This window comes from Candoia aspera, chromosome 1, assembly GCF_035149785.1.
Source record: "Candoia aspera isolate rCanAsp1 chromosome 1, rCanAsp1.hap2, whole genome shotgun sequence".
Classification (NCBI taxonomy): Eukaryota; Metazoa; Chordata; class Lepidosauria; order Squamata; family Boidae; genus Candoia; species Candoia aspera.
Genome location: NC_086153.1, coordinates 230,403,214 through 230,416,937, shown reverse-complemented (window position 1 = coordinate 230,416,937; position 13,724 = coordinate 230,403,214). Strand labels below are relative to the sequence as shown.

The 13,724-nt window shown below is 36.2% G+C and overlaps 2 protein-coding genes across 2 annotated transcripts; both read left to right on the top strand.

Moving 5' to 3' along the window:
* Positions 1-406: 406 nt before the first annotated feature.
* LOC134489782 (olfactory receptor 5AP2-like) lies at positions 407-1,342 on the top strand. The gene has a single exon (XM_063292652.1). It carries the CDS (start codon positions 407-409, stop codon positions 1,340-1,342), a length of 936 nt encoding a protein of 311 aa, XP_063148722.1.
* A 5,299-nt stretch (positions 1,343-6,641) lies between these two features.
* Positions 6,642-7,607, top strand: LOC134503122 (olfactory receptor 5AR1-like). The gene has a single exon (XM_063311804.1). The coding sequence runs from the start codon at positions 6,642-6,644 to the stop codon at positions 7,605-7,607; it is 966 nt and encodes a 321-aa protein (XP_063167874.1).
* The last annotated feature ends 6,117 nt before the right edge of the window (positions 7,608-13,724 follow it).

Genomic DNA, 13,724 nt, shown 5'->3' with positions numbered 1-13,724 from the left:
TAATTAATTTTACTGCTGCAAATAAATTAAAGTATGTTTAATACATACACAGTGTACCAGTATCCTATAGATAGCTTAACTTTCTGTTTTTTTTAATTTTTTTTAATTTTTTTAAAATGTTTTTATTATTTAAATTTACATCACCGCCCATCTTCCCCAGCTGGGGACTCTGGGCAGTTTACAATAAAATAATGATAAAAACATGTCAACCTGAGTTACAGTCTAAAAATATAAATAGAATAATAAATATTCTATTTTACTTAAGCAATAGTCTGAATTGAATGAATATAGTACTATTAAAGAATAAGAGTCTATATTTCTGGGGCTCAGATCATTATACCAGCCACCCAGATATTAATCAGTATGTTTATTCTTTTCGTTTATTCTCAACAGGAATTTCAGATTGATGGAAAAGTCTCTGTTTAATCACACGAGAGTCACTCAATTTATTTTTCTGGGTATTACAAATAAGACTGAACTCAAAGTCCCTTTATTCATTTTGTTTTTTACTGTGTATATTATTACTGTGGCAGGGAATCTGGGGATTATTTTTGTAATCAGGTTTGATGCCCGGCTCCATACTCCTATGTATTTCTTCCTTGGTAGTCTGGCTTTGGCAGATACCAGTTATTCATCAGCCATTACTCCTAAAATGTTGGTGGATCTCTTAACTGAGAAGAAAATTATTGAAATATTTGGCTGTGCAACTCAAATGTTCTTTTGTGTTCTCTGTGGGAGCAGTGAATGTCTCCTACTGGCTGTGATGGCCTATGACCGGTATCTGGCCATCTGTAGCCCGCTGAATTATTCAGTCATCATGTCAGGAAAACGGTGTTTCTGCCTAGTAGCTGTTTCATACATTCTAAGCATTTGTTATTCAGTTTTATATATTGTGTGCATCTTTACTCTACCCTTTTGTGGACCAAACGTGATCAATCATTATTACTGTGATATTCCCCCACTGCTAAAACTTTCATGCTCTGATACTCACATTAATCAGACAGTGATATTTGTACAAGTGAGTATAAATTGTATAAGTACTACACTGATCATTCTGATTTCATATGCCTGTATTCTGTCTACAATTCTGAAGATCCGTTCCACCACAAGCAAATACAAAGCCTTTTCCACCTGTTCTTCTCACCTGATTGTTGTCTGCTTATTCTATGGGACGATCTTTTTTATGTATTTACGGCCCGGTTCTACATATGCATTGGAACAAGACAAAGTGGCATCTTTGTTTTATACTGTGGTGATTCCCATGTTGAACCCTCTCATCTACAGTCTGAAGAACAAAGATGTGAAGGAGGCATTTCAGAAAATTTTGGAAAAACTGTTCTAATTTGAAAGTACAATATTAGGTTAACAAAAGTGTAGATACTTGTCAGTTGTATATGCAACTTTAATTCTCTGAAATAATGTTCTCTGTGGGCTGAGCTACACAGTCAGGAGATTGAGTAAGTTCATAATATAGCTACTTAAACTAGACCCACAAGAAAACTCTTCTTTCAAATTCTAGTCTTCTATGCATATGTATTTGCTTTCACAGAAAACATTAAACATGGGATCTGCTGGTATTTATAACAGTATAATGCAGCAAAAAGATATGATGTGATCCTGCTGATACAACACATATCAGACCTAAATGTTTGAATGGCTATTTAGGTTTTATTCTCTAAATATTTATTTAATTAAGCATAGGATTATCTGTATCTGAGCAAGCAACTGGAGGATAAAATCTTTTATTGCTGTCAAAGTCCTTTGTATGCGTAATTTTTTTTCAGAAATCTGATTTCAGAATATAACATTGGGGGAGAAACTATTTTTTTCTGTCCAAATATTATACAGTTCAATTTGTTGAAGAAAAAGATCAATCCTCCTTTTGGGGGATACAGGTTTGAATCACCAAAGAACAGGTGAAAACCAACCTGCCCATAGTTTCCTTTGAAATGTGCAGTCATGGGAATGGTCCAGTATGCAAACTCAGTGATCTATTCTCTCATTATCCAGCATGCCCTTAAAATGAATATACAGATCACAGTATTTGAATGAACTAGAAGCCACAAATACATTTCTTTATCTATGGGCCCTGCAACATTCTTAAGAAATTAAAACCAACCTTTCTAACTCAGTGCAAAAATAGTTGCTGCCATCTCTTGTCTATTAAAATTTAGAGTTTATATATTCTCTTTAAGCATTTAATGTTTCCCTGCTCACACTTAGCCTACCTTGGTGATAGGGAATAAAAGTACAAATCTAAAATACCACTTTTATATAACCTGTGACTTTTTGGGGTGAACCAATCAATAAAAGTCACAGATGCACAATAAAAGTCACACTCAATGTGCCACAACTATAAGCATAATATACCCTTCTAAACATCCAGAAGTTTTTTGGACAGAATGGCCACTAATTAACATGATTAGTTGCATTTTGCCAAGAAGCAATCATTTTGGACCGCTTCCAAAACAAAGACATCCAGGTCACTGATCAGTAGGTACATGACCCTTTTTTGGTCATGATCAAATTTCATCCCTGAGGCGGCACATAATATCTAGCTACTTTTTAAAATTGAAACAAAGCACCATCTCTTTTTCTATATCTCATTAAATTATTATGTTTCTTGTTGATTTTTCTGATTTGCCTAACCAAAAAAAATTGTGGTTTCATTTCAAATTTAAATTCTAAAATTTTCTGCATTTTACTATATATATCTTTCCACTACTTTTTTTTTTACATGTCTACCATATGTGATAAAATGTTTGTTGTGTTTCATGGCATTTCCAACATTTATTACTGTATGATTTGCCTATCTTAGATACTATGGATGGAGTTATATATCATCTGTAGAACATTTTGTACCAATTTTCCTTTAAGTGAAATTTACTTGGTGTAAATTTTATAGATTTAGTTCATAATTCTTCCCATTCTTGTGTTGTGACTGATTCTTTAAGGTTTTGCATGCATTTTATCATACAGCTTTTTATTTGTTATGTCTCTGTATCATATCTTTTCTTCTCAATAATTTTCATTAAAGATTTTTAAAAAGGAAGATAATGATAAAGATAAACTAATACAAACTAGAAAAAGAAAAGAGAAAGAAAGAAATCAAAGAGAAAGCTAAAAGTTCAAGAAAGGGAAAAAAAGGAAAAGAAAAATAGAAAAGAAAGAAAAAAGATATAAAGAAGTAGCTTCTGTTCTTCTTTACAGTAGTTATAAATACGACCATAAATTTACCTCTTATTCTATGTTTACTACATAACTCTCTTCTTTCTATAATCTGTCTTGTCTAATCATCTAAACCATAAATCGTAAGTTCATTTTTTTCTATTTTACACAAGAAGTCCATAAGGGGTTTCCGGTCAGCAACAAACATAGATGTTGTCTTTTCTCTGATCAAAGAAGTCAATTTAGCCATCTCAGCAAGTTCCATCTTCTTCACCAACCATTCCTCCATTGTGGGTAATGCCGAACCTTTCCGTCTTTGTGCATACGATAATCCCACTGCAGTTATCCTGCACAAAAACAAAGTTCCATGACTTTTTTCCAACTGTTTGTCCATCAATCCCAAAAGAAAAACCTCTGATCTCAACTGTATATTAATCTTTAAAATCATCTGAATCAGTGTGTGCATTTGAATCCAAAATTTTCTAGCTTTTTTACACGTCCACCGAACATGATAAAATGTCCCTTCTTGTTCACATATCCAACATAAAATTTGAAGTTCCTTTGTACATTCTAGACAATTTCTCTCGTGACATCTACCATGTCTCTGTATCATGCCTAATAAAAGTGTATATATGCACCCTAATAGACAGTGTTGATTTTGTATGAATGTTTCAAATTCTGTCCTTTTTCTTAATACCCCTCCTTCCTTTTAGAGATCTGATTTTATCCTTCCAGCGTTTTTTAAGTACATCAACCATGGTATCTTCTGGCCTTCACTGAGTAGTTTTTGCTGTGTTTCTAATCTATTCATAGAGCCTGACTGAACCATATCTACATATGTAATTACATTTTTCTTGCTGTAATTGTCTCAAACATGGAAAGTGTTTGAGGGAGAAGCTAAAGGTGAAATTGTTGGGCTTATTATCTCCTTCATAGAATTCCATGCTTTTATCAAACTTTGTCTAATAACGTGTCCTTTAAAATTTTTATTTTCCTTTGTATCGCTATACTATAAATATCTATGAAGTCCGTTGGTTAAGCCAGCTCTTTCCAACATTGCCGTTCTACTATTTGGGGATTTTATCCACTCTGTTATCCATGACAGGCAGCTTGCTTTATGGTAGAGTTTAAAATCTGGAAGGATGAGGCCACCTCTTTCTTTGGAATCTTGAAGTGCTGTTTGTTTAACTTTGGGTCGTTTCCTACTCCATATAAATTTACGGACAGTTTCTTGTCATTCTTGCAAAGTTCTCTCTGAAATTCTGATTGGCGCCATTTGGAATAGTTTATCTTGGGTAGTATATTCATTTTGATGATTGCAATTGATCCTAACCAAGATAACTTTTAGGTTCCTCCACCGTTCAAGGTCTCTTTTAATCTCTTGCCATAATTTAACATAGTTATTTTGGTATATTTTTGGTTATTTTGGTATATTTTTTTATTGTTGCCTGTCAGATGCAAACCAAGGTATTTCACTGACAGTCAGATTCTTCTTGTAGAAGACTGATTTCTCCTTGTTTCAAAAATCTAGTAATCATTTTTGTTCTTTGAACATTGATTTTATATCCATAGTATTCTCCAAAACTATGAATTGTTTTCATTAACATTCTGTCTTTTGCTACCCTGTTACAGCAGCTGAGCTGTAACTGATATCTCATTAATTGTTTTACTCTGCTTCAAGCAGTTGGGTAAACTAAGAATTTTGAAAGCCTGCTAAAGCAGTTCTCCAGATCCACTTATACCTAGCACAATTAAGGTGGGGTTGCATTAAGTCTCACTTTACACCCTGCCCTGGGCTGAAGAATCTTTTTTGCAATGATCCTGTTGCCTCCCCCATGTTCCCAGGCCCTGCTAGATGTTCCATCAGTGTTTTGTCAAGTGTCCAAGCCTGACCAAAGACCCAAGTATTTTTCCCAAAGCTTTCTCTTGCTCTTATATGCAAGATAGTTTCTGGATTAGAGTTCCTATCTTGTAAACCAACATACCATTGTCACTTCTCATCAATTAGCAGGTACATGCAATGTACTGACACACACAAAAGGTGCATCATCATTTTACTATGCTTTTTAGGTTGAGCGAAGGGGAGTTGCACCTTATTCTCACAGTGCCCCCCCCTTTTTTTTCTTCACCGCAAAAACAAATACAAGGCAGCAAGACAGGGCTTGGGGGGGGCGATTTTCTCCTATACAGATGGTTTATTGAGCATAGCAAGGATAGCAACATGTGGATTCTCTTGGAGCAGTGTGAAAAAGCTTCTGAGAGGTTGGACCAGTCAAGCTGATAGGTGTGTGGAAGTGGTTTTAAATCCCCAGACTTAGCAAAGGCTATATGTAAACCATTGTTTTTGTCAACTCAGTTAAAGCAAATGAGAAAAAATAGCCTCAGAGATTGGTCAAAGCTTAACACATTTTAATTTAGTAAATTCACTGTTGTCCATCAATTTCAGCAATATGTTCCAGAAAGTTCTCCAGCGGTTATTATAAGTAGCACGTATACAAAAGGAAGTCCCACAGGTCACAGAATATGAATAAATACTCTGTGGGTATCTTCTCAGACAATTACTGAGACACTGCTGCTTCATGTCACAGGTGAGTTGGTTATTAATTAGTTCAAGGTCTGACATTTCAGAGGCTAGGCTCAGGAAGCACAGAGATGCTAAACATGTTTGCCTTAAGGCCAACAATGTGCCTGCTTTATACAAGGGGTGGTGAGTTGGTGAGGAAAGGGTTTTGCATGCTATTTTTCAGGAACAAGGTAGGGATGCTGAGCAATACCTGGAACTGTGAGTGAGGAGCAGGAATGGAAAACAAAAAGATTAAGTGATGGTGGAGCTGATATCAAAAATGGTTCAGGAAAGAAGGGAGTCTACAGAGCTATTCAAAAGAGGCAAGAGGATCATTTGGATGGGAAAAAAGGTGCAGGGTACTGAAAGATTAATCAAAAGCTGGGAGAAAGAAAGATATGGAAGCTGGTAATATATGAATAAAAGGTATCTTGGAACCGAGATGAGGAGAATATTTCCTGCATGACTCTTTCTTTTTTGGCAGTGGACATAACTAACAGGAAAAACCATCTGGAGACATGTTACTAGCAAAGTTGTAGGGTAGCATATAGCAACACAAAAATCAGACAATCAAGCCTAAACCTAACTCTGTATTTCTTTATAATTCTCTGATGGAAAATGTTCAATCACTGAAACAAAACTCCGTAAAAAGTAGTCATTTTTCCTTTAAAAAAATTATTTTTCCCTCCTGCAGTAAAATTATTCTATCTCTGTGGTCCTGCTGGGTTATCAGATTTTGTTTCATTTTTTTCTTTCACATATAATTTTAAGGTTCTATTTTTAAATGCTAAAAGTAACAAAATCTTTGAAAAAAATGGATGGCGATATGCTCTTGACTGTTTGGCCCAGATAAAAACATCATTTCATCAGTGTTTTTTCATATTCCAAACAGGAACTCTTGCTGGGGGAAATGTCCTGGTGGAATCATACCACCATAAACGAATTCATTTTTCTTGGATTGACCAACCAAACAGAGCTACAATTACCTCTCTTCATTCTATTCCTAAATGTGTATGCTGTCACCTTAATGGAGAATCTGGGCATGATTTTACTAATCAGATTTGATACACAGCTTCAAACCCCCATGTACTTCTTTCTTAGTCATTTAGCTTTTGTGGATATCTGCTATTCTTCAGCCATCACTCCCAAAATGCTGGTGGATCTTTTAGCAGAAAGAAAAACCATTGGATTTTCAGCCTGTGCAACTCAAATGTTTTTGTTTGTGATCTTTGGGATTACAGAATGCCTTCTGCTGGCCGTAATGGCCTATGACCGTTATGTAGCTATTTGTAATCCTTTCCATTACCCAGTCATTATGTCCAGGAAAACATGTGCTTGGCTTGTAGCTGGTTCCTATGCAGTTGGCTTATTTCATTCATCTACACACACCATATTCACATTTACTTTATCCTTTTGTGGCTCAAATAAAATCAATAATTATTTCTGTGATATCCCTCCACTGCTTCAGCTTTCTTGTTCTGACACCCATATCTATGAGATGGTTATATTTGCTCTGGTTAGTATCAACTGTATAACCACCACAATGACCATTAGCACCTCCTACACCCGCATCCTGATTGCAGTCTTAAGGATAAGCTCCACAGAGAGTAGACATAAAGCTTTTTCCACCTGTAGCTCCCACATGACTGTAGTTGCCATGTTCTATGGGACAATTTTCTTCATGTATCTACGACCAAGCTCCACATACACTCTGGATCAAGACAAGGTGGCCTCTTTGTTCTACACAGTGATGATCCCTATGCTGAATCCCATGATCTATACCCTGAGGAATCAAGAGGTGAAATGTGCCCTTCAAAGAATGATTAGGAAGTCTGTTGTTGCAAAATGGAAGAGCAGAACAAAAGAGACACTTTAACTCTGCACTGCCCTGGATTACAACTGTAATTAGTCATTGATCATTATTTCAGACTGTGGCTCTTAAGTATAAGATTTTTGACCAGATATTGATCTTCAGATGTTATTGAAAGTACTCACACTGATATGCAAGTGGGGAACAAAGCCATGTCTGATAACTTCTTTGATATTCTACAGTCTTGAATAGGATCACTCCCTAGTGGCGTATCAAGGCTCTGTCTCTTCAAGATGCTGAAGCTGTGGTCACCAGAGGGAGCACTGACTTCATATTAGTGACATCTGGGAAGGTAGAAGTAGTCACTATAGTCCCTCTCCACAATCAAATTTTGGGTTAAGTATGTTCAGCAAGTAACCAGAGCCAATGTCTGTAGCTATCTCTTTTTGTGTACTTAAAGGACAATTGTAAAGCCTGGTGCAATTTTTTAAAGATTTACACCTTGCCAGAATAGCATCTTGAAGTGCAGAATTATACATTTACAGGAGCTCCTACTCTGTATCAGTGACAGGGAAAGTATCACCATCCAGATGTTAATGAACGGCATATTCCAGCATGCCCCTGATATGCCCTTATCTTCTGGTTTTCCTAGTTCAACATGATCTGAGTATGAGATGTATGTTTTCCCCAAACTCTGCCCTACAGTGTATTAATTTAATTTATTTATTTGTTAAATTTATATTCTGCCTTTCCTCCAGGAGCTCAAGATATAGAGAGACACAGCACTTCCCCTTCCATTTTTTTGCATATAACAACCCTGTGAGGTAGATTGGGCTGAGATAGAGAGAGGGCGACTGGCCCAAAGTCACTCAGCAACCTTCCATGGATGAGGGTAGACTTCCCCAGATCTAGGCCAACAACTTATCTATTATACCACACTGGTTCTCTGTAACCTTTAGAAATAAAATCTCCAGTCTTACCAGTTTCTGTTCTCTGATGGCATTGCTCAGAATGAAGCACAGTAGCAATATATCAGTCCCATGTCAAAATGGAGAACATTGTGCTAGTGTTATGGTCCAGAGTGTTTCTTGACATTATCATGCAGAGCTTACAATTTGCAGAATATAAGCATTTATTTGGAAAAAAAAAAAAGAGGGAATTGTTACTTCTGTGAGAGATCAATAAAACATTTATTTATTTATTTATTTACTTGCTTGCTTACTTATTTTAAGTGCTTTTATGCCAGTTCAGTAAAAATAATGAATGTTAAGTGGTTTACAAAACAAATACAATAAAATTATAGAACACATAAACAATATTACAATTAAATCACAATAGCGATATCATCATTAGCAGCGCCACATCTGTCTTAGGTACGTACATCCTTCATATCTCCATCTCCAAATATCTGCTTCAGTAGCAAAGTTTTCAGTAGTATTCCAACTCTTAACAATAAGGGTGTTGGCCTTAATTCAGGAGAGAGCTGATTCCACAGGAGAACAACGCCAGCAGACCCTGCTAGCTTACAAGTCCCTTCCCAAGGCACATCGCAAAGGGTGGGGTCTGTTAGCAGGGTTTCTCTGCACCGGCACCCAGTGGATGGGCAGATTCTACCTAGAATAAGCAGTCCCGCAGATATCCAGGCCCCAAGCATGTAGACCTTTATAGGTTTGTTACTAGCACCTTGAGCTGTACCTGGAATCAAACTTGTAGTCAATACACCTCCTGAAGTCCTGGATGTTCCCATTAGGACACAAGCAGCTGCATTCTGTACCTGCTGAAATTTCCAGATGGTTTTCAAGGGCAGTCCATTATATAGCCAAACACAGATAATAAATACATGACTTAAAATTATATTACTATAATTTATTAATTATAATTTAATTGTATTAACGTTATATAATTAGATTGAAAATTATCTAATTAAAACTGAGCTCCTAAAATTGATAGTTCTATATATCTAGGACAATAATTGGGCTCATAGTTTGAGAGTTATCAAGCACTATTTAGTTACTTCATAAGACATTTGAAATCTTGGTCTGCAAGAAAGAAGTTTACATAAAGTCACAGGAGGGACTAGGAAATGTTCAATAAGCAGAGTTATAATAGAGTTCTCTGAATGTCTAGAGAAGATTTAAAGCCAGTGACGTTTCTGCTCTCAAGCCACAGGGATACATTCATCTCACACAAGGAATTTTATTAAATCTGCCCTCCAAAACTGCACAAGGAGTAATGTTAAACTCTATCTATCTATCTATCTATCTATCTATCTATCTATCTATCTATCTATCTATCAATTTATTCACCGCCCATCTCTCTCCTATGGGGCGTTTCTGGGCGCCTTACAATAAAACAAGATTAAAATTCAAAACTCTTATAATACAAAATACAGTAAAAGTACAAATATAATAAAATCTACATGGCGAAAAGATCTTAGTCAGTCCTTGAGTGTAATAGGCCCCTCAGAATCACTTCATGGCGCTGGCCATCCCCAGGTGTGATTATTCCCCCTCCCATTCCAAGCCTGCAGACAAAACCAGGTCTTTAATCTTTTGCGAAAGTCCAGGAGCGAGGGGGCTTGTCTGTTAGGAACAGAAAGCAAACTGAAGGGCCTTGGAAATCTAGAACACTTAAACCGATTTGCAGTAATTACACTGGATGGAAGCTAACTTAAGACATTTCTAAAACACTTTGCTTGAGAAGTAACTTTGCCCATTCATATTCTGGAGAAATGATGCTGCAGCAGAAAACCAGTATAGGCTTTGTCTTTCATCCATGGTCCTCTTCCAACTGGATTGAAATTTGTCAGCTAAGAAAAGGAGAACCAGGCCCCTTAGGGCAAAAATTAATTTCAATGAAAAATTAAAGGTAACAGTCACACCCATATCAGACTATGGCCATATTGACTTTTTTCTGGTACCTTCAACCCTTCTCAGGTGTATAGTGCCATTCCAAGTCCTCCATTTAAGCAAGTCTACCTCCTCTCCACCACCCTGCCCATTGTTCCCTTTCTTCAAGATGTAAAGTAAGTAAAGATGCCTGGCAACTGACCCCTGCAGTTTTTGGGGTAGCAATTTTCAGAAATGGCTTGCAATTCCTTCTTCCTAGATTTGAGAGAGGTGACTGACTCAAAGTCACCTCATTGGCTTTGTGCCTAAGATGGGGCTAGAACTCACAGTCTCCTAGATTCTAGCCTGATGCCTTAACCACTTAATTACACCAAACTGGCTCTTTAAGTTGTAGCTTATGTTTTTCTGTTCTCACCCATTTCTTAAGTCTGTCTTTCACTGCAAAGGTACTGAATGACTTAGCATTCATTGATAGCTGGGCTAAATCCATACTTCACATCTAAGACTGCCATACTGTAGGTAAAGGTAAAGGTTTCCCTTGACGTAAAGTCCAGTCGAATCCGACTCTAGGGGGCGGTGCTCATCTCCGTTTCTAAGCCTTGGAGCCGGCGTTGTCCCTAGGGACACTTCCGGGTCATGTGGCCAGCATGACGACTCGGAACGCCGTTACCTTCCCGCCGAAGCGGTACCAATTCATCTACTCACATTTGCATGTTTTCGAACTGCTTGGTGAGCAGGAGTGCTTGGTGAGCATGTTTTATTCTTTTAATGAGATTACTCAGTATCCTTTCAGCATTCTGCATATGTTTAGGAGCATATCCTCTAACAAGGGTTCCTGTTGACTTCAAATCTCTAACATGATTATGGGCCTGGGTTAGTTTCTAAGCTGCAAGATGCTGGATAACCCAGAGTAAAGAATTACAGAAATAACTGCAGAGATCTCATAACTGGCAGAAGAAATGCAGGGAGGTAACGTAAGCAGAGGGTCCATTGTTGTTGTTGTCTTTCTACTTTTTTTAGTCTTGGCAAGCAGCTGTAAGGAGCAAAGGTGTAATCTGCACAAGGCAACATGCCCCAGACCCTTGTTAATGTTCAAAGTCCAGAATCAGGAAGAGTGATCCTGTTGTAGGAATAAAACTGGCAAGTTTTGGAAATGCAAAGACCCTTTGGAGATGAGGAGCAATAGCTTGGAAAACTGAAAATCAGAAAACCTGTGTGCATATCTCTGGATATATAAGTAGTATGTTTTTAATTTATTTATTACATTAAAATAATGAACCAAAAAAAGCCCAACTATGTGGAATAGCATTTAAGGATCAATGCAATCTCAAAACTGATATGCACAACAATATACAGTAAAAGAGTAGAAAAGCAGGGGGAAGCCTAGAAATTATATTATACACAGAACAACTACAAAAACATTGATAATATTGTTCCTCCTTGCCCCTTTGTCCAAAAAAAAAAAGCCCACATCCCTAATTCAACACATATCAACTCTCTACTGCTACAACTGATGTTGATTTTACCTCTCAATGTCTTGTTGTTGTTGTTTATTCGTTTAGTCGCTTCCGACTCTTTGTGACTTCATGGACCAGCCCACGCCAGAGCTTCCTGTTACAATAATTATTTTAGCCAATCCTCATCATGTCCCCAAATCCACAGTCCCTAATATCTTGATAAATTCCATATAATGGGAATAATACCAAGAAGAATACCTTGAATATCAAGTCTGTTTCTAACATACAGCCATTGATCCAGAGTCATGTTGATCCATTGATGTCAGCTCCAATACAACAACAATAGGACAAGACCAAACAATATGAGTTAATGTTCCTATTCCTGAGTTATGTCTTCAACAGCAGGAAGAGTACAACCTTCCCTTATTGAACATTCCCAGAGGTATTCAATTTATATGAAACTATTTTGTTGTTGTATTAATTGCATTTTAAAATTATATGGAACTAATTTAATATTGTTTACCACAATTATCAATTGGTTTATCAAGACAGGACATTCAAGCTTATTATTTCAAAGGTTGTGAAAATAATTAACATCAACTTCATCAACTTCCTTCAACTTTCTTTAAAGAAGAGTTACTGGCTTGCTAGCTAAAGATAATTCTTCTAGAATCTCTAAGCACTGTCAAACTTTAGAAGTAATGATCATTTCTAGATTTAAATAAACCAAATAACAAATGGTTAAGTTGAATAAACTGCCAAAAAGTACTCTGTGGTATAGAATATCTTTTTTTTTTAATTCTGCAAAAGTTTTAAAAATGGCTTCCTTAGAACTAATGTTTATTTATTTCATATGGCATAGCAGAATGCAGCACTGTTGCATAAAAATCACAAGAACAATATATAAACGTGTATAAAATATAGGACATTGGGGTAATAAATTATTTTAAAAACATGCAATACAAATGATGAATAAAATGATGAATAAATTAAGTTATGTATGAGCAGTTACTAAAGTAACTAAGCCTATGGTCAGATATCTAGATCGTTTAGAACTAAAGTGAGCAAAGATAATAATGGTCCAATAAATCCAATTTACCAAAATAACAACAACCATGTTTATATACTATTGTTAAACTTTGATTATCCCATAATGTAAGCTTTCATGGGTAAATCTACCCTATATCTATCTATCTTTCATCTGTCTGTCTCTCTATCTATAATCTCCCAACATTTTCCATGTATGTCTTGAAGCATTAGGTGCAGATATTAAAACTGGTGTATTTCCTGTCTTTCAATAGGGTCAGATAATAACTATTTGGTTAAACCCAAAGAGGAGCTACATTTTGATAATCCTCAATCCAGGCATGAAATAAAGCTAAAACTTTATTTAAATAAGCCCAATGACCAAATCGAAAGTGCAGAAACATAAATGTACCTTTCTTAACAGGTAAATATAATGTACTCAATGAAAATCTCACAGAATGTTCTTGACAAATAAATCAATGTCATTGTCCCCTAAATTTATTTAAAATAAGGTGATCAAATAAACATGGGAAGGACTTTCAAAATATAAATCAGCCTTGATGTCATCTACATCTTTACATACTGTATATCACAGTTATCTAATCCCAAATATTCAAAGGTGTTCTGGGCCACCTGTCCAGATCTTCTTATATCTGCATCAAAATAGACAGTAAGTTCAAATTTACTAGTTGGGAAGGCTGCTGAAAATCTTTATGCCAAGATTGAAAAAAGGAGTCAGAACATAACCTAAATGTCAGTCTTTATATTTTTCTAGACTATTTCTATGATCAAATCTAATTTACTCCAATGTACTGAGTAACCAGGTGGAATCCCAAATTCTTGTATTACTG